Genomic DNA, 21,211 nt, shown 5'->3' with positions numbered 1-21,211 from the left:
GATCAATTTAAGTCCTCGAAAATTATGCCTGGTAAGTATTTACCTTTCTTTGCTCCTCAGCTTCTTTTTCCATCCGCCGTCTGGTCTCTCTCTCGACTCGATCGTAACGCTTCCAATACGACTGCATCTCTCTTGTCAACCGCTTACATCGCCAAACAGTTTCTTTCATGTTCTTCTGAGACTAACCGATACAAATAATTGATTAAAAATACACTTGAAACACTATTTTACAATCATCAATAAATAATAACCTGCATGGCCTTTTGTCGGTGGTGTTTGGTACACAAATTAGCCATTCGTTTGCAATTTTGCAATATTTCTTTATGAGCCGCTACACGAGTCCTCTGTACTTTACCCATCTCTTTTTTAACCATCAACTGCCATAGCTTTCGTCGTCTAGCAGCAAGAACTTCAGGCTTCTTAGCCATTGCTGCTTTTTTACGAGCTCTAAAATCACAACAATTATAAATACAACTCTCATATCAACTATTCGATAATAATGAATATAAAAAACCTAGCAGCAGCTCTTGAAGACATTCCGGTGAAAATCTCTCCATCTTCGGGTTCTTCTTTTATTGAAAAACCATCGTCCCAATCTTCTCTATCTGAAAGCGGTCGCGGAGGAGGCGGTCTGGACATTCGCGATCGTGATACTTCACCAGAGTTTATTTTACTTCTTTTCCGCTTGACAGTCTTGGTATTGGTGTTGATTGTCATCGCCCTTTGGAGGGAAGGCCAACGATCGTACGTCGACAGTAAACCGGCGCTGTAATACATGTATTGCGCATTCTGAAACCAATTCAATTAGATAAATATAGAGGAATTCTCCTAAGAATTATATCAATCATGAAAAACGAACATCAGAATCGCTGTGATATTTAGCGGCATATTTTTTTCTATCCACATGATCACGCAGCATTCGGTTGAGGTAGGCTTCGTTAATGAATTCGCAATCTACGTCACTGTCGTCACTAGGTGAATCACTCAAAAGGACAGACTGCAACCACAAACGATCGTCATCGACTCTCATGTTGTCGAAGTTGTACAATGTGGATTTGTCGCCTCGTCGTTCTAAAATATAATTAATAATAATAGGAGAAACATAAAGTAATGAATCATTTTTTCAGTATCAATATAACGTTTTCAATCGTCACAAAAAGAGTGACTACATAAATAGTTATGATTATTTGACTATTTTATTCTTTAATTTTTTTAATGACTAGTGACAATATTTTTATCAAAACTTTGAGTGTTAAATTAAAAGAGAAAATCAGGAAGTCAGTCTTTGAATGGAATATATTTATATCGTGTAAATTGAAGGATGGGAATCACAGGGCTTCAAACCGTTATTTTATCATTTCAATTTTCGTTTTGGTTTAATTAAAAAGAATATATCAGTTTGGATCCGGTTTTCATTTCGCAAAAAACAACTGTTTTTTCGGTTATCGGTTCAGCTCTGGGTGATTAATTTATGGGGGCCGATTTTAGATTTGTTATGCCCAAAACTGGTCGGCACTGGAGTAGCATTGGCGTGACGGTTTTCTCCCTCTCTACCGGCAAGCTTGATAGGGGTCGGACACGTGCCGTCGCACGCACGCCCCTTTGTAATAATGTAAACAACTCGTATCATCAATAAAACATTATTGCAGCGGCTCAATCTGTGTCTAATTGCCGCCCGCCACCATCACAGTCCCGAAAAGTTAAAAAAAAATTTTAATGTTTCTATGTCTAAGATTTATATCTTTTTTATAATGTTTAAACATGTACCGAACCAATATTTTTTTTCAGTTCAGCTCTGGGACAAAAATAAAAGTTTTTTTCTAGTTTTCGGTTTTGTTTTGGTTCGAAACTCTGTGAAATAATTCATTTTTACAGCAAAAGTTTTCACCATTAAAAAATTTTTTAACAGATTCTCATTTTACAAATTTCATTTAATAAAATTTAGTGATCAACATTATCAAAAATCTTGCTGATATTATTGTAAATTAAATATACTTGTTTACTAACAGCTAATTATTATTTGTTTATAAAAGGCTCTATTTATGTCAACAGCGACTTAAAATTGTAATCACTTCCTCTTTTTAGTTTACAGATTACTGTTGGACAGATTATTTATGATTAGCACGGTGAATGTTTTCACCAGCTCATGAAAGCCACTTTGCAGCGAAACATATTCAATAAAAAATATTATATTGAGAAATATTTTATGTTCAAACCCAAATCTACCTAAATTAATAAATCTAATAGAAGTTCAATAAAAATAATTAGTTTTAGAGCTTTTATTAGGTTATGTTTTGGTTTGAAGTTATATTTTGAATAGTATGAATATAATTTTACTAACTAGGCCAGTTTAAATGTATCAACAATTGACTTATAATTCTACTAGTTAATATCAATGGAATTGTATTTATTCACTGCACGGATAATCCGGTACACGTACGATCGAAACAATTTGGCCTTAAAAGTTGATACTTAAACCACAACAATGCTAATGCACAGCTTGTTTATTTTAATGCATACCTATTTTATAAAATGCTTACAATAAATGCACATTTTATTTTGTATATTACTCGTTGTAATTTACACAATACTAATAATACTTTCTTTCAGATAGTTTTGTACTATGTAAATATCAAAACGCAAAATCTCAATTTTTACTATAGAAACAGTACAAAACCTCATGGAAGATAGTAAGGTTGCATCAATGAACATTTAGAAAGCGGGATCTGGAGTAGGGACATCTTCATATATTGTTTAACAAAATGATATTTAACGGGAATCGTTAGACTACAACTAGCTTGACGATCGACGCACTGGCCACCGCTGTTTTGTATAAATCCATATTTACTATGAAAATAAATTCTTAAAATACAAATCTAGGTTTATGTTAGTGAGTCCAAAATACTCACCATCTTTAGTAGTGACGACGCCGTGCATAATTTTATCGCCCTGCGACAGATCATCTTCGCTGATCTGACTGTCTTCCGAGCTGGAATCTTCTTTAGCCGACTCTTCTTTTTCGAACACTTTATCCATGAAAGACATGAACGGCCTAAGATCTAAGGCGGCTTCCAGTCGTTGCAAATGTAGCGGTTTAGCGATATCATCTTTTCTGAGCGATTTTGTCGGTGTGATCGGCTTTTCAGCCATAATGAATTGGAACTCTGAAACGGATAAAAGTGAGGTTATAGCAATTGTTGAAAATAATAAGTGAATTTAAGTATTAAATAATGATACATGGTCGATAATCGCGATGTTATTGTTATTGGTCAAATTGAATAGAATAGAAAAAATATTAAACCGATTTAAACAGATGGTCGATAATCGTGGTGTTATTGCGCAAATGTCAAACATGTTCAACATTTTTGACAGCTGTAATGCGACTACGATCAGATTCTACGTAGAACGGTATCGGAATCGATCGCGAGCGTGACATGTCAGTTTAGCGGTCGCGAGGGGCAAATTGCGGTCGCCGCGCGAGTTATATCCGTCCCTCCAGTTTACATAACCGCTACGGAGGCGGAGCGGGGGCGCGCGCCCGGGGCGAAGGCTCGAAAGGTTCGGGGAATCGCAGCGGGGCGCACTGACCTCGGGGGCGGCGCCCTGAGCCGGGGTTTTGCAGCGAAACGGGGAGGTTCTGGCGCTCGGCGCACGCAGCGCTCGCAGCGCACGCAGCGCAGGCGGGCCGCAGCTTTGGTCGCCGGGCCGCCGTTCGCCGCTGGCGACCGCCATCGCCGCTTCGGCGCCACCGGTTAGGCCGAGCTGCGCCGCCATTGGTCGACACCGCTACGGATCCAGAATCGACCAATCGTAGAGCAGGAACGGCCGACCGTAACCGAACTATATTTTTACACATGTGTCAAATGACAACAATAACGCTACGATTTACGACCATGAACGATTTGGATTTTTCACATTTGTCGCGAGATAAAAATGGTTACCCAATACCAATCAGTTTAATTAATTGTAAATAACTAATTTTAAATATAACAATTAAATCTAAACTTATGTTTCAGCTACTAATTAGGTTTAGTTGTTTTAAATAATGAGATGACTTCTTATACTACTGTTGCATTCTAGTAATGTTGTTAGGTTTACAGTTACTTAGGTTTACTTGTAAGGTTTGAAAATGTATAGATATAATACTGCTAAGTTGGTGCAAAGGTTTCTAAATTTTATTATTTTTATAAATGTAAACTACGTTTAAAATACTTCTGACAGTGATAGAAAAAAACTGAATTAAGGGTAATTTCTGCTATCGGGGATTAAATTTATTCCAAAAATATATTTATTTGTACATTTTTTTAGTTAGTTAAGTGTAAAAAAGCGACAGCGAGTGAGTGTTGGTCAAAACAGTGAACACTCAATTAATACGTCAAAAACGATTCTTGCAGGAATTGTACGCTTCTAATTCGGTACGAGGCAGTTATACGTTAATTTTTCTTTAAAAATATAATAATATATAAATAATATTTTTTATGATAAAGTTTACCTTCGTTAACTGAAAAGTACTGAATTAAACAACAATATATATTTAAAAATATTCTAATAAGTTTAACAAAAAAGCATTTATGTTTACCTAAACATATAGTATATTACCTATGCATTAAACTTAACTTTTTATTAAATATTATTTTATAGTATACATGCAAGACTTTTTTAAATTATAATTAATCATCACGATATTCATCCGAGAGATTAGAAAATGCCAGGAAAACATAATCTGCCATGATCGAGTAAAATTATAATTGTAATAATTATTAATTCATATCTCTCAGACACTAGTTTATATGGTATTCAAAACCAAGTCTTTTGGATGTTATTCATTGATTATCCTTTGATTTATCATGTTCAATACCTTTAAATTGTTAAACTTACTAGAACAACTTGAATCATCCACAATGATGTATTAAGACGCAAGAATTTATATTGAATTTTCAATTTCTTGCAACCTTATCTAGCTTTATCAAAATCAGCGCTGTCCAACTGGCGGCTCACGAACAAGTTCATGTTTTTAAAGTGAAATTAAATTAAAAGAACTAAAAATGGTCACTGTGGACATTTTTATTCGTTTACGGATGCTGGTGGGAGGTAAAAAAAAGTCAATTGAACATGAGATGTACAAACAGAAATGTCCAAGGAAAGAGTTTCTGATTTTTGACTCAGCACAGCGCTGATCTAAATAAAAAATTTGAATTTTAAAGTGGATTATTCCACAACTTTAAATTGTTATACGATTTTTAATAGCAATTCCTATAATTTATATAGATTTCTTAAGAATGTTTTTCTCCGGTTGACACACTCGCCGATTGTGAGGCGTCAACAGGCGGAAGACGTCCTTCTGTCGTGTCGGCAATCGAGTAAATACTCCCGCTGCCCGCATAGCTCAAGTGTTACTAACTGCATCGGCTCCCACATTTTCCATACAATATTTTGACCGACTTTATTTTTAATATTATATTATGAAAAATATCGCAAATTATAAACTACCTTTGCTAAAATAAACTTTAAAAATCCTATAAAATAAGGAAATTTAGTAAATATACTTTTATACATAGTCTTGCGATAATAACTAAAGTGATGAGACGTGACGCAGAACAGAAAGGTATGAGATAATATAACTCAGTGAAATTCAGTTTTAAACAGAAATTGAGCAGAAGGACAAGATTTTGCATAATTACATTTAAGTATATGAACCAGACTAGTATGTATTGTTTTTCTTCCAGTTATCCAAAAGCAGTATAAATAATAAAACTAATAGTAAAATATATTCAATAGCATTTTAATAAACTGTTACTCTATTACAACATTTAACATAATATTTTACAATATAATCGTTATAACTACTTTGAATGACGGTATATTACCCAATATTACTTGGAATCTAATGCTAATTAAATTATTATGTGGTTTGTGAATCTTTTTATATAGTGTGTGCTTATTATATAAAATATTTAACAATAAGTTAAAATTAAAATATAACAATACAATACGTTGATGGCAATTCTAGTTCGGTTAGAAAGGAAAAAGACAGTCAAAATATCCAAAATGTTTTATTTCAGGATTCTATAAAAATACACATTGCAATTACGTTCATTATTTGTTTTTACATACGCATTGTAAAATAGACAATATTTAACATTTATAGGTACACTCATGTAATTTCTAACAATAAAAATGTTTCTTACACATATCACAATCTAATAACAGTAATTACTATTTACACTTTTCCCATTTTTATTAATTGCTATATTTCCACACATTATCATATATATATATATGTCCAAATAGTATTTAGTTTATGTATATTGTAATTATATATAAAAAATGTAATAAACAAAAATTTGCTATACAAAAAAGAAGCAATAAATTATTTTAAAAAACACAAATTTATCATGCAACAATAATGTTCGTGATATCATATTAATAAAATTATATTAACAGATTCAGAAAATATTGGTGACAATCATTAAAATGATTACTTATTAATTTATTGTTTATATGCATATATTTATATATGTATACATTTTATGATAAGAGTTAAATTAAAATTCGTTAAATTCTACGACAATGCTTTTTGATTACTTTATATAATTAGAATCTAGTTTCTGGTAAATGGCATCGTTCAGTAAATATTTTACACATTTTTATAATTATGTACATTTTGAGAAATGGTAAAAACAGTATTTATATTATACGAATAAATAAATCAAAAAAAAATGTAATCACATTTATATCGACAATCACGTAATGTATTTTTAACGTTGATGTGATGTTTCAATTTATATAAAAACATATTTACAGAATTGGAATATATCAGTATGTTAAAGTATAAGTATACATCTTCGACGATCAGTGTTATCGTTGAATCTATAACCCTCCACATATAGTTATATATAGTTTAAGAAGAAATAGTGGTAATGATAATACTGAGGATAACATAACATCAGCTCACACTTTATATGTACATTTATACATTTAGCCGATTAAAGCGACTGGAATAACTTTTTTATAGTCTGAATAAAAATCACAATTCATTATACACAACTAAATTTAACACCGTCATCACTGGAATAACAATTATGACAGTGCAATTGGTTGTGTCGAACGCGCACATCTGCTCCGAGTCTTCCGTCTCCCAATCGGACGCCGCAGACGCAGCACTGGAAGCACGATAGATGATAGAATAACCTCAAAGACTCGATTATCATAGCAGCTCCGCGACCTATAAAAAAACATTATTAGATAAGCAAAATTAATTGTTATAAAATTAATAAAAGAGAAGCAGTTTTTCGTATATACAATTATTAATTAAAGGTAAGAACATGTTAACTGATATATAGAATTAACAGATTCAAGATTATCATTGCATAATCGCATACATTTTTAATGGGCTGTAAGGAATTTGGCTTTAGGGGTAAATACATCGATATTTAGATAATAATTTCAAAGGGTTAAAATTAATGACATTGCTAGAATATGTAGGACCAGTAAGTGAAGAACTTTTTTTTCTATGTATGCAAAATATAAATTTATAGCAGGAATGAAGAATAATTAAATAGTGAACATGTTCTTGTCATATATGTGTTTTATCAATTGACTTTTTTTATTATAAAAAAACTTTTAAAACATGCATTTATTTATACTAAATCTTATTTTATAAAACTGGGAATACGATAATAATATTTGAGGTTATGTCATATATGCCTTTCATAAAATATCGCCACGGATTTCTGATGATATATTTTCAATTACGAAATTGCTCAAATGCTTTTACTTACAATTGAACAGAGGATATGTGGTTTTGAATATTACTATAGTTTTCTTCTCAGAAACAAATTGTACAAATACATATCAATTTGCAAATGTTTAAATAGCTCAAAACATGTTCTTAGGTATTAAAATAATAAATATTATTACACTTGTTTGACAAATATTTTAATTGAATATTAATTTACCATACCTAACTCTTCACCACAATGTGAACACTTCTTCTTTCCACTAACACTTAACATCTTCTCTGGAGATTCAGGAGGCGGAATAGGCAAGATTGGTTGAGGCGGAGGTGGTCTATTCGTTTTATTCTGAACTCTTTGAGTCAGCGTCTGAATGACTGCATCTGGAAGATGCTTCTGCCTCGCACCAGGATTTTGGTTCAAGGATTGTGACTGCTTTTTGATATTGCTTCGCAGTTGATCAATCCTGCGTTGTTCAGCTTCCTGTGATTATATTACAATTACATATTTATCCTATGAGAAATCTAATAGATTTCAATGTTTTACCTGAATAAGCCAATGTTGGTTATAGTTATAATTTGCCGGAGGTTCCGAACGACGCTTTGGTTGGAGCCAATCTGCTGCTGGTATTAACCTGGAACGTGGAGCTGCACTCAACGCCTGAAATGAAATTATAATATTAATAGTGTTTTAATATGAAAATACATACTAAGAATATTTACGATTCAGTACCTGAAGAGTGTGCCGTGTCATTTGGTTATGATTGTAAGGCGTTTGAGAAGAGTGTTCGTTGGATTTTGGCCTGATCATTAATTCGTCAATGTTGGAGTACTCGGCGGATGGTAATCTACTGTTTCTGTAAATATAATGAGAGTATTTAAATATGTAATTTGGGAATCACGATATTTTAAGAAGTGATCCAAATTAAAATTTGAAATCGAGTTTATAATGTTTTGAGAAATATGGCTACGAATAATTACTTAGTTGAATTATTGTTATAAAATTCTAAGGTAATAAAAACCATTGAGACAGTCTTTTGACATGTGTTACATTTTATTGAATTCTTAAAATAATGGATGATGTTGTACTCCTTAATTTCCTCAATCTAAGTGGATTACCAATACCTTCAAGATCCTGTCAATTTATTTTTTTATGACAATTTACCATCAGACAATAATAGAGCGAAATATATTGAAATTCATGCAGAGTGATGAAGATTAATGCTATAATAATTTTCTGCTTATTTTAATACATTTTTATATTTTAAAGTTTTATCGGAAAAATAGTCAATATAAAAAATGCCTGAAAAACGACCAATGTCCAAGTTGGTTTTAATTTATTTCTATATATTATTTATTTCTAATATAAATTTATTCTCTTTTAATATTTAATATTTATATTTAATCAAAGAATAAAATTAATTTTTACTCTCTTCTGTAAAAAATGATTTTTGTGGCAATGGTTATTCTTCAAATAAGGTCTTCATTTGATTTTAATATCATTGAACGTTTAAAATTAGATAAAGTGAGTTGAATAGTTTGCTATGTGAAAATATACCTTAATGTTATCTCTCGCTCCTGCGCCTCCAAGCTTCTCTGAGGTTTCATCGGCGGAACTGGCGGTGGTAGCTTTTTGATAACGTTGGCGTTGTTCTTTGGTCCGTTGCTGTATGATTTTGGATTCGGCGTGGCGTAGAGCGAAAGGTCTGGCTGCTGCACTGCGAGATCGGGCATCGACTGCCTATAATTGAGATTAGCTGATGCCGGTTGCGCGTACGAATAAACAGGCACTTGATTGTTCGCCGGGAACGACTGGACCATGTTGATGTCTTGCAACGAGCATCCGTTTATACGCCTCGCTTGGCTTTCTTTATAGTGTAAGCTGTCCCTCTGGCGCTTAAGCTCTTCTTGTTCGAGCTGCAGTAGCTCTCTTTCGACCCTCAATACCTCCTACAATTAAAAGTTTACTTTTAAACAGACTAAAATTAACCATAATTGATTTTAGAATCAAATCAGGCTACTTTGTATAGCTTTCTTTGATGATTTCCATGCATTTATATGTGAAAGAATATGGAAATATCTTTATTTATACATGCAATAAAAAATAAATAAGCAATTTGTATTGATAAAGCTACAGAGGATAGGAGATAAAATAAAAGACGTTATGTGATGAAAATAAACGTTTTTGATTTTTTATTAACATGCTAATAGATTCTATGAGATATAAGTTACATAACAGCGTTTTGTGTAAGCATGCAATAGTGTGTGATTGAAGCTTAAAAACTATCGGACGTTAATGATGTTTTTATTCACCTCGGTATGCCCATCATCATAGGAATCCTCGCACCCATTGTTTATATCCTTATTCTGAAAGTAAAATCGTTATTTACAGACACAGTTAGGCGATGTTTCGTTAGAGAGTTAAAGTTGTGTTATTAAACATATATATTTTGGAATTTACAAATGAATAGATAACTTAAAAATCTGGCTGTGATTTTACGGTTGTAGCTTAATGATAGTTAACTGAGTTACTGGAGTTAAGGGATGCGATTTCGTGGTTGTGACTGACCTGCTGTTCTTTGATTTGTTCGTCCAACATCCTAATCCTGTTATTGTCATCTTCATTAACGCTATCTGATCTCTGATGTTCAATGTTGTTCTCTTGCTCTAGCTCTTTCAGTTTAGTCGTGAGTTGCTGACCCATCACTGCCGAACTTGTGTTATTTAAATAATGTCTGTTGATCTCATCTTTTTTGGTCATTTCTTCTTCTTCAGATGTTAAGCTAGTGTTGGTGAAAGGCTGTAAATATATTGAAATAATTAGTATGGATAAGTTTTATAAGACACATTTCGTCTCAGCATCCTCGAATATTGGCCGAATTTGTTTGCACAAAAAATACCAATGGCATACTATTTACCATCAGTGATTTATGATCGTTAGTCTTGCTTGCTCGTTATCCATATGTTGATGGTTAGCACATTTAGCACAGATTTTTAAAAACTATTCCAATGTAATTTTGATCCCATTCACACAAAATAAATTATTTGATTCGGAATTTAATATTGTTTTAGAAGTATCAAAAAAATATTTATTTTTCACTTTTGAAAATATGAAGAGAGCAATTTCTAATTAAGTGATTCATAAATAGAACATTATAAAATTTTCATTCAAAATTCTGTGATGCTTCTAAGTTTAAAATCCGCGAAAGTTGACAATGGTCGGCACTTCATTAAGTTTCTATTATTCTTCCATCAGCAGTCAGATAATTAAATGTTAGAAAAATTAAAATCACAAAATATATTCAACACGGTTTATAGCCTAGTTCAGAGGCCTTCATTCTAAAGCCTATGGAACCATTCTAGTTTATAATATTCTTCAAGGAACCCTAAATTCAGATAACAATTCAAGATATGTAAACTACCTATATTTTCACATATTACAGTAAAAATTCTTGCATTAACCACTTCCCGGTCACAGTACTTTTTTAAAAATGACTCAAAAACTTCTTGCACGGTCACACCCTTTTGTTCAGAAACAAAGAACCAGTTGTTAAAAACTTGAGCAGAACACCCCTGATTATAACCCATACAAATAATACTTCTGTTTCAATTATAAAATATTTTTGACCTCTACTATATTCTCTAAGATTAATAATGGAGTTATGAATCATACTGCCTTTGTAAAGAAGAGCAATCAATAGCTTATAGTTAGTATAAAATATCTGACAGATGAGCTATAACTTTTTTACTATCAATTTTGACAGTTTCCGCAGATATGTCTTATAAAAAAATGTTGAAATATCTGTTAGTGTAGTTATATATTATTAAATTACTTACTTCACTTCCTTGACGACTGTGCTGCTCAGAATGTATATCCGGAGACGGCTGTTTATTGGACCACGTATCATCGGATTGTGCACGGTCCAACTCAACGCCCGAATCACGGCTTTCCCCCAAATCCGAGTCATAATACAGCGATTTCCTGAACAACATTTTTTCTACACGGCTCTCTTCCTGGAGGAATGTTGTTATGTCTGGTCTAGGAGCCAATTTTAATTCAGGCTCCAAATAGCTCTCGTCGTCGGCGCCTTCAATTCCTAAGAAACTGGACCGCTTATTGCGAATTTCTTTCTTGATACGCTTCGTTGAGTTCATCCTCTTCATCGGTTCCTAAACCATAACATAAATTAGTATACCATTTAATTATAGTTTATTAAAAAATATTAAATAATTATCTTACATCGATTACTAGTTCTTCCATTTCGTCTATCGGAGGTGGTGGTGGTTTTTCTTTCGGTGGTTGCATACTATTGATCGGAGGACCCAACGGGAATCCGATCAAGTCATTAGCGACGATCGGAACGTTGTTTGTATATAAAAGATCAATATTTTCATACAACGGTACCGGTTTGATTTGCGTTTCAGGAACAATGAAGTTTTCTTTAACGTCCGGTACAATCTCTTCGATAGTATGATTCATCTTTTGAGCGAAACACATTTCTTTTGGTGTCGCATCCAATGTTTTCTGAATGATTTCGCTCATGATTGGTTCTTGCTGATCTTCGTTGTCAATCATGAGGAATGCGCTATCCAAAGCGTCGAAGATCTAATCATAAAAAAACGTTTATTAGTTTATGAACCATATATTACAAATAATAAAAATACATGCTAAACAAATAAGCAAATCATAAAAAAGCCTTTTAGATTCATTAAATCGCTGACTTTTATACGATAAGTCGGTAATCTTGATTGATAAAAATAGATTAGTGAGCATAATCGTATAAAAATATAATAAAACATGCGTTAGAATATGTAAAAAAATAATTATATAACTTCAAAAGAGCGACACTACACAGTAAGGTTTTGTTACAACTGAACATGGACATTGAAAATGTTTCTTATCAGCATGATTTCCATCTACTTATTTTGATGTTCAAGTTAATGATAAGAGCTACAATCGTTGGAGTGATTGTTTTAAATAAACAGATATGTATGCTAATAAAGTAAAATACAAGTTAAACTAATTATATAATATTAAAGTAGTATTTCCTTAACAGAATAAGTGTTTCAGAAGTAAAAAACATATAACTTTTCATTGTATTGAATATAATGCGATATGTTTATAGATTTATAATTATTAAAAACAAAGTATTTGGGAACTAAAGTCGTGTATTATAATATACAATACAACAAGAAATAAATAAATATGAAATTATTTTGAGAGATACATATATGCATTTAAATAAATACTTTGTTCCATAAATCGAATTTTTTGTGCATTAATGTAATGTAAATCTTCGGATTTTTGCTTTGGAATGGGATTCGCTGCAGAGAGTTATTCATAAGGTATTCACTGTCCAACAGTAATGCACAAACAATTCGTTTTATATATTGCTCATTTAAATTGTCCTCTATTAAAAATATTAGATTATAAAGCCTTTAAATACCAAAATATGTATGAGCCACACAATAACCTTATCTGTACAAAGAAAAGGTGTAGAATTTAAAATCTTAATTAAACATTAGTTTAATGATAACATTATCTATGAACATTATGCAAAAAGTGCGGTTAAAATAAAAGAAAAACTTCAAATAAAACGTCATAGAAAATAACATGCAGTAAAATATTCCATAATGCAAAAATTAAATTGTGCATCAATTTTGTACTTTTTGTCATAAAGATAAATATGAAAAATTTCATGTTTTGATTTTTAGATATTGACTGATAACTTTTTATCAAAATACTTTTTTATTATTGATTAAAGTATAATATTAAATACATCCATTAAGACGTAACTATATCATATGTTATGTTATAATTATGGATCTAAAAATCCATAATTACAACTCAAATTAATAATAAAAATGCAAATAATATGTATTTTTGAGTAGATAGAAAACGTTATAGCGAAAAAATCATCAATGTTATCTTTGTGGTACAAATTTTGCTGTAAAGTGTTGACGATTCAAGGTCGAGATCTGATGATTTATTGCTCAATAAACCTTGGAAAGTCTGATCTTTACAACAATTATTGAAAATAACAGTTCAAATGAGCATATTATCTTCAATGTTATTCTACAGAGAGCTTCATGCATAAAGAGACAACAACAAAGAATAATAGAGAAAAAACAACATACGTGGAAAACTCCTCGTCATACTATCCAAAAAGTAAGCGGTTTATTTTATTCATTATGTCATGAAGGAGCATAAGAGAAAATCGTAGAATTCATACAACGATGAATGAATGTTAATAACCACAATGCTCATGCCCATAACATTATTCAATGTTTTTTTTGTTGTTGATACATAATGATAGAATGACAACAATGAATCATGAATCATACTTTATTACAATATTTCTACAAAATATATAATTCTACATTCCTCCGTATATGACATGGTATATATAAAAAATGAAGGTTCACCGCACTGAACTATAATTACAATGTAAATTGACATAATTATGAGGTATAATATTCCATATTCGAGTATCGGGATCGCAATACTGATATTAAGATAAAAAGGTAGCTTTAATGACAAATACCGGCATTATCCTATGTATCGATTACATAAACAGGTATTAATATAAAAGTAGCACATTACAATAGATAGATAAATCAATAGCATTACTAAAGTTCTATATAATTGAGCTACTCTTAGTGACGCACATAGACTACGCTTTAATCCTAGGTTAAAATGCTTCGTCATAATTTGTGTTTAAATACCATACATATTATGTAGCTTATACCGAGTATATCCAATAAAAATATATCACTACATAATGAGTGAATCGCAAATATTGCTACCACAAAAAAATGTGAATATCTATATTATTTTTTAATTCAAAGTAAAATACATGACATATGAGGATTCGAATTTTTTTTCATATCATTGATTTTAAGTTAACTAAAGCGCACCATTTTAACTTTTAATTATGGGGATATTGTAAAGAAATAAGAAGAAAACAAATAGTTTTTTTTAAGTTAAAGAAATCATTTTCAATTTTCTCTAGAAGAGCATTAAAATGAGGATCAAAAATGCCGTGCATATGCTAAGCTGTTCCTCGGAAGTTTGAGGGCAAAAGAAGACACATTTTTGTTCCGCGTAGAAGCGAGAGATATTCATAATTCTTTGAAGCAGTATTCGTAAATCACCTATACTACCATAAACTATTGAAAATATATATTGTCGATTTGCGTTGTCGTGTTGCATTTAATCGAAGGACTGAGACTCTGAGATTTACCGTCGCTTACAAAATTACTCGTTACTTGAAACACAAAGTTTTCTTCGTGGGAGACTTCAGACTTATCATTGTTGACATGAATCGGTATCACATCGGGCATGTTGAAATTCGGAGAGCTCACCGGTGAATTCTTTGGAGAGACTTTATTGTTAATCTGTAATATGTTCCATCTGCCAGACGATTCTAAAATCGGAGGCGATTGAATGAACCTATCGGGAGAAGGAGTCGAAAGATCCCTTTGTTTAGAATTGAAGTTATCTATACGAACTGTGATATTCGTATCTATATTGGTGTTGAGCAGTGAGGGTTTAGTTTTCACCGAAGTGCTAATAGAAGACGAAATAGGTTTGTTAGTGGAAATTTCAGACACCATCACCTTATCGCAAGACAATACCGTCTTATTTTTATTAGTGCAATTAGTAGACAAATCTACGTCCTTATTACCGTTAACCACTGATTGAATCTCCTTAAAGTTAACATGAATCAACATTTTACCCTCAAATATGATATTTTCGCATTCAGAAGATATTGAATTATCGTTTAGACTTACACTATTATCGGCGTCCATCGATTTCACGGTATCATCTTCTTCTTTATCGAAGAAGATATCTTCTTGAGTGATCGGATCTTCTTCTGTCACAGACGACTGTGAAACGCTCTGGAAATAATCTTCTTTGCCGTCGTCGATATGGATCGACGAAGACTCTTGAACTGTGAACTCCATAACGCCGTCTTGAGTGCTCTTGCTTACTGAGATGTTCATCGTGAAGCTCTCCACTGGTTCTTCATCTTGAGATACGGCACAAGACACATCGCCGGTGTGGATACCGCTATCCTCACGATCGGTATCAGCTCCAGTTCCAGAATCACCACACAATTCATCCATGCTTTGAACTCTTTCGAACTTGCCATTAGGAAGATTATCGTCCAAGTCTAAGCTATCCAAAGAGCGATGGAAGCGCTTCGAATCATACAGATTATTATCGTTTTGAGTCACTTTGTTGAGTTCTTCATACTTATCCTTCGGTTCTGTGTCTTTAATAATTTCTTTATTGCAAACAGAATCAAGATTTGCCAATCGATCTTTAAGACTCTGTGTAACAACTGGAGTCACAACAATCTTTTCCGGTGTAATTCTATTATTAAGACTCGACAGTCTATCTTTCAGCGATACAGATGTTAAATCACCGTTTGATAGTTTAACATTTATTTTTTCTGTCGGTTCAACGATGCACTTTTCCAAGCTGCTCAATCTTTCTTTCAAACTATTCGATTTATTGGAGATGGCTGGTGCAGTTTTAATAATTGTATCCTCAGCCAACTTCTCCAAATGATTGAGTCTTTCTTTGATCGACTTTGAGTTAGCCATCTCAGGTTTGGGTTTGATAAGCACTCCGTTTTGTTCCGGAGACGTCTCTTTCTCAAACAATTCTCTTTTCTTCAAAATGTCTACTTTAGGAACAGATTTTTTGTTCAAATCTGCCGATGTGATCTCAACGCTAGACTCCCTCTTTTGCTCGAACGTCGAGAGTTTATTTTCGATCTTGCTTCCGATCGAGTTCTTTCTAGGTACTGATATACCATTAGATTCTGGTGATTTTTCTTTATAACTGTCGTTTATACCGTTCAATTTGGATATGAGCAAATCAGACGATTGCGTTCGCGATATGATTCTGGACTTATAGTTCTGTATGGCACCTTCGTATGTATATTCCTCTGGTTCCGGTGAACTTATCGTAGCCGTGGTACAAGTGTCGTATTCGTTTGCGCTAGATTCTAGTTTCCTGCCAGTCTCACAGCTCGACATATTATCTAAGTCTGAGTGATTTTTGTCTAAGTCCATACCGTCGCTCTATAAAATAATAATAATATTAGAACCAGATAAAATTTAATATATGCATAATATTAGATACTCACTGCTAGACTATTGTTGTCACAGTCTTCCGAAAGACTGCTTTTACCAGAAGCACTGCTGGTACCTATACCTAGGTCGCTGAGGTCATTGTTGTCTTCTTCGCTATACACAGGCAACGTTATACGTCCGCTGCGTCTTCCAGCCCTGAAATTAGAATAAACATCTCAATTAAAAGTCAATTGAATCAATTAGATATCGAGTGATATTTGTCTGTATAGCGCCAGGAAGTATATTTAACTTCCCGACTGATTTTACATGCATTAACGACTTAATAGCGGTCATTATATAGTTTCACTGTGGTGTGGCGAAAATTTATGGAGTGACAAGGTGGAGTGGCTTCTAGTTAATTTACTTTGCGGTTTCCTCTTTGATTAACACTTTCCGAACGAAGTGAATGCGCAATTATGGGTCTTTATCGAGAATGCGTAGCAAAAACGACAGAAGCATAGCAATAAAACGCTAAATTTATCTTTGGATGTTATGGAGAGTTCTAGTTGTAAATTTTATAGATGTAGATTAAAAATTATACATTGGCGGGCTCACTAATACCACAATATATGTTGTTATTTCGCGGGTTGTTGAGTTGTGAAGGTTTAGAGAAGGTCTGAAGTATTGGATAAAACTAGGCGACCCTTCTCAACTTCCATGTTCAAAGTTTATAGCGGAAAGTTTCGAGGAGGATTTGAGTCTTCTAATTAAAATCTCGGTAACTCCAGCTTTCAGCTTAATTAATACATTTTATCGACAGGCCATAAAATATATTTACCGCTAACAGCTAGCTGAATCTTTTATAGTCAACTGCATCTTCAAAGAAGCTTGAAAACAGCTAAGGCGTATGAAGTAATAGTATAATGCAAAAATTAAAAAAAAATCATTGATCATTTTGAGATCAAAAATTCACAAAATATATACATAAAATAAATTCTTCTACAATTATTGTATCCTCAAATTATTAGTTCAACGTTTACATTGCTTAAAAGGCTCTAAATTGTGTAATAAATAATATTAAGGGAAAAAGTATAATTTTAGATTTCAACATAGACATACAACATTAGTGATTATATAACAATGATACAATCTTATAATTTCAACGTTTTAAACAAATCTTCATACACAAGGATTAGCACTAATTCTAGTTTATTGATAGATCATATTATAATATATTATATCAAATATTTATTTAATAAAAAAAATTGTAATACCTACTATTATCGAGAGAAAAATAGTCAATATATGTATATGGTAATAAAAAAGACCAAATTAAAGATTCAAGAGTCAACATTTTCTTTAAAAATATGCAGTCACTATGTCGTTTTCATATTTTTTTGGAAATATAATAAGCAAGTTGCCGACATGTATGACTAATTATCCATCTGTCTATTAATGCACATTTTGTGTTCCAATGAATAAGAAACTTTTAAACAATCTTTCTTACATTCAGGTACTTCTAAAAATATTTTGTATGCTGATCCTTTATTGTATTGTATACTAATAAAAATTAGTAAAACGACTGTGTACAAAAATATTTCTGTCATTAATTTCCTCATTTTCATTAATTTACTATATTTATGAAAATGTGGGCGCCAGATCTTTTTTCTTTTGGAACAATAAGTCTAAGAAATCATCGTCATTAATCGACCGCTTTTGTATGCCTTCTGAGTTTTTATACCAGAGACCAGAGCACCACTTGCTGATTTATTCTAATGAAATATATTCCTATATTACTCATTATTTTAGATCAGTTTCAATAAGATATTGACAAAAGTTCAGATAATCAAAATATAGCCAACGTTCCGTGGTTTGATGAGCATCTAAATAACTTAATTAAAAATATAAATATTTGTCATTAATAGTATTATCTTAACCTAGAAAAAAATCTAGCTAGAAATGATGTAACTGCTTATTGGATAAAAATACAAATAAATGACTATAATAAATGTTTGCTAATATTAACCAATTTAAAATATAGAAAAAAATATTTAAAAAAATAGCTAATGAATTTAATAAGCAGTTTATCTTAATTGGAACATTACTAGCTGATCAAATACAAATTAACCTTTATGATAAAATCATGTAGGGGCGTACTTATATGTATTTATTCAGGTTTATTATGGCCAAACTTGGCGACACTCTGGTAGCACTGGCGTGACGGATTCTCCCGACTGGCAACTTTTGGCGCGCTCGCGCGCGGTTGTGGGCCAAAGGTTGCCAGTCGGGAAATTTTTGAATTATGTGAATAAAAAAAATGAATAAATTACTATATATATATATATAAAACAATGTAGATGGTTTAAATGATGAATAAAATACTGAGAACGTTTTACAGAAATATTTAATTACATCACATAAAAGGCAAAGTACCATAAATTTGCATGAAAATCAGTAAAAAAAAACAGTGACAACAATATCTATACATACAAAGCAAAAACTGCATTAATATGCAAGTTTAAAAAAACAATTATTTCATTTTATGACAAAAAATGTGAATAAATATTTTTATAATATTATTATACTGCTTTTGCTTATATTATATTAGTTTCTTTCAATACTTTTCAATTCGAAGCCATTCATCGGTGAAAGTACATTTAAAATCACACGGAAGGAAGATGTTCATCATCTTCAATGGATCGGTCTTCGATTGTCCAACAATAGCACGCGATAATTGGTTCTAAAATCTCACAATATCTTGCGGTCTCAACATCCGCATTTTCGAGACCAAACCGCACAATTAAATCAAGTCAACCTTCCGTAGGAGAACTACTGCGAGACGAGTTTCACTCTAAACACTATAATCATTCACAGCAATTAACCGATGCCATTCAGAACCATATGCATCTATCAAGGGACAGATTCAGATGTTAAGACTGGTATGACAAGTACTGCTAAGTCACGCTAAGGCGTGTCTTCTAGAAATCACAATTTGGTCGATAACGCTAATTGATATTTGCACTGATTAGACACGTATTGAACACTTTCGTGGTACTCAGCCTTTATTTGGGCCACACAAGAAGAAAGCGAAAGGTCGAGGTCTTTGTTTTCTTTTAAGTTTCCGATACGAATCTCGATGCGAGTTCAACAATGGGCGCTCTGGAGGTCTTAATTGAGTTTTAATTGCGATCTTCTCTTCCTCGAACGTGTGAGATGATTTAACAATTACACTAGCGGAGAACTAACTGTTGATTGAATACACATAGTAGCGGTGAAAGTGACCAAAACAATGAACACAGCTAGAAATGATAGGACAGCTATTTTCCCTTAAATGCTTACCTGTCTTCTAGCATCTCGCTGAAAGTCTTGGAACGTCTCCTATTTCGATCAGAATCTTCGCTCTCCAACCTCTTGACTTCGACGCATCGTTCGATGATGTGTTCCACCTGCTTTCGTCTCGAACTCTTCCAGTTGTCCAAGTTCTGCAAATTGAAAAACAATTTTATGATAAGAATCAAAAAAAAATATCGGCGAAACTAAGCGATCGGAACAATGAGGAAGAATGTGAAAATTTCACGATATTCTATTGTGCCCATTGGGAAACGTTGACGAATCCGAGAAAGTAAAAGCAAAACCGACGATCATAATAAACATTATTTTCAAAATTGCATTACTTTAATTGCCGTTTTCGTCGAAAGGTTAATGGCTCTTTGGTACCAAACAAATTGATCTTTCGAATCAGCAAAAATAAAAATTGGAAGAGTTCCGCGGCATTTTGGCGATTAACTCTAATGATTCGAGCGAAGGTAAAAACGAAGAGGTAAGAAGTTTAATTATCCATCGTAATACCATTAACTGACCGATTCAATAACGTTATGTATAACGTGACGAATTAGAAATTTTGTAATTCGAGTTGTTGCGAGCGATCGATTAAGAAATTAACTCCATTATGATGCTAGTATTAAGAAAGGTTTACAGAAAAAAAAACAATTTAATAGAAATGCATGATAAATAGATATCAAATTATCGAAATAGGATGAATAAGCAAATCAGTAATTCTTCAAAAACTAACTATAAAAACCAAGGCTCGATAGAAATAAGCCACAAGAATTTTTAGTGTACTATATAGTTTCTTTTACAGTGATGTAGATAATCGAATGCTATAATTTATTTATGATAGCATGTATAGTTTTCTTGTTATACCATAATTTTAAAGATTTTTAAAATGCTACTTAATCACATAAACGCCAGTAGTAACTCACTAGTGAGTCATTGATTAATTTTTAAAACAAATTTTAATTCGTAACGATTATTGTACTAGCATAATGTATCAGTAAACCAAGTATTTTATATTTATTTCAATAATATCAGGTGACTTACTAATTAGTC

General features: G+C 32.3%; 2 protein-coding genes across 10 annotated transcripts in view; both read right to left on the bottom strand.

Annotated features, from left to right (window-relative positions):
* The window catches only part of Ino80 (chromatin-remodeling ATPase INO80), a 48,932-nt gene extending 45,178 nt beyond the window's left edge, over positions 1 to 3,754 (bottom strand). For 4 of the 7 annotated variants that reach the window (XM_088205657.1, XM_088205654.1, XM_088205660.1 and 1 more), the window contains exons 1-6: positions 3,589 to 3,754; positions 2,910 to 3,164; positions 860 to 1,071; positions 515 to 789; positions 252 to 447; positions 44 to 181 (exon numbers count right to left, since the gene is read on the bottom strand). In XM_088205657.1, coding sequence (XP_088061783.1) covers positions 44 to 181; positions 252 to 447; positions 515 to 789; positions 860 to 1,071; positions 2,910 to 3,150 — 1,062 coding nt within the window. In that variant the 5' untranslated portion in view covers positions 3,151 to 3,164; positions 3,589 to 3,754. The remainder of the gene's footprint in view (positions 1 to 43; positions 182 to 251; positions 448 to 514; positions 790 to 859; positions 1,072 to 2,909; positions 3,165 to 3,588) is intronic. The other 3 variants (XM_088205656.1, XM_088205661.1, XM_088205659.1) reach the window with 1 other exon arrangement.
* Positions 3,755 to 6,037: 2,283 nt separating this feature from the next.
* smash (smallish) overlaps positions 6,038 to 21,211 on the bottom strand; it is a 180,121-nt gene continuing 164,947 nt past the window's right edge. For 2 of the 3 annotated variants that reach the window (XM_088205662.1, XM_088205663.1), the window contains 12 exons: positions 20,162 to 20,304; positions 16,897 to 17,038; positions 15,530 to 16,831; positions 11,976 to 12,341; positions 11,573 to 11,905; positions 10,305 to 10,535; positions 10,049 to 10,102; positions 9,294 to 9,685; positions 8,469 to 8,592; positions 8,283 to 8,396; positions 7,964 to 8,219; positions 6,038 to 7,225 (listed from right to left, as the gene is read on the bottom strand). In XM_088205662.1, the coding sequence (XP_088061788.1) occupies positions 7,038 to 7,225; positions 7,964 to 8,219; positions 8,283 to 8,396; positions 8,469 to 8,592; positions 9,294 to 9,685; positions 10,049 to 10,102; positions 10,305 to 10,535; positions 11,573 to 11,905; positions 11,976 to 12,341; positions 15,530 to 16,831; positions 16,897 to 17,038; positions 20,162 to 20,304 (3,645 nt within the window). In that variant the 3' untranslated portion in view covers positions 6,038 to 7,037. The remainder of the gene's footprint in view (positions 7,226 to 7,963; positions 8,220 to 8,282; positions 8,397 to 8,468; positions 8,593 to 9,293; positions 9,686 to 10,048; positions 10,103 to 10,304; positions 10,536 to 11,572; positions 11,906 to 11,975; positions 12,342 to 15,529; positions 16,832 to 16,896; positions 17,039 to 20,161; positions 20,305 to 21,211) is intronic. The other variant, XM_088205664.1, reaches the window with a different exon arrangement.

This window comes from Plectrocnemia conspersa, unplaced genomic scaffold (genome assembly GCF_051122295.1).
Source record: "Plectrocnemia conspersa isolate PC_06_02 unplaced genomic scaffold, ASM5112229v1 ptg000002l, whole genome shotgun sequence".
Taxonomy (NCBI): Eukaryota; Metazoa; Arthropoda; class Insecta; order Trichoptera; family Polycentropodidae; genus Plectrocnemia; species Plectrocnemia conspersa.
This window is presented reverse-complemented; position numbering and strand designations above follow the sequence as displayed.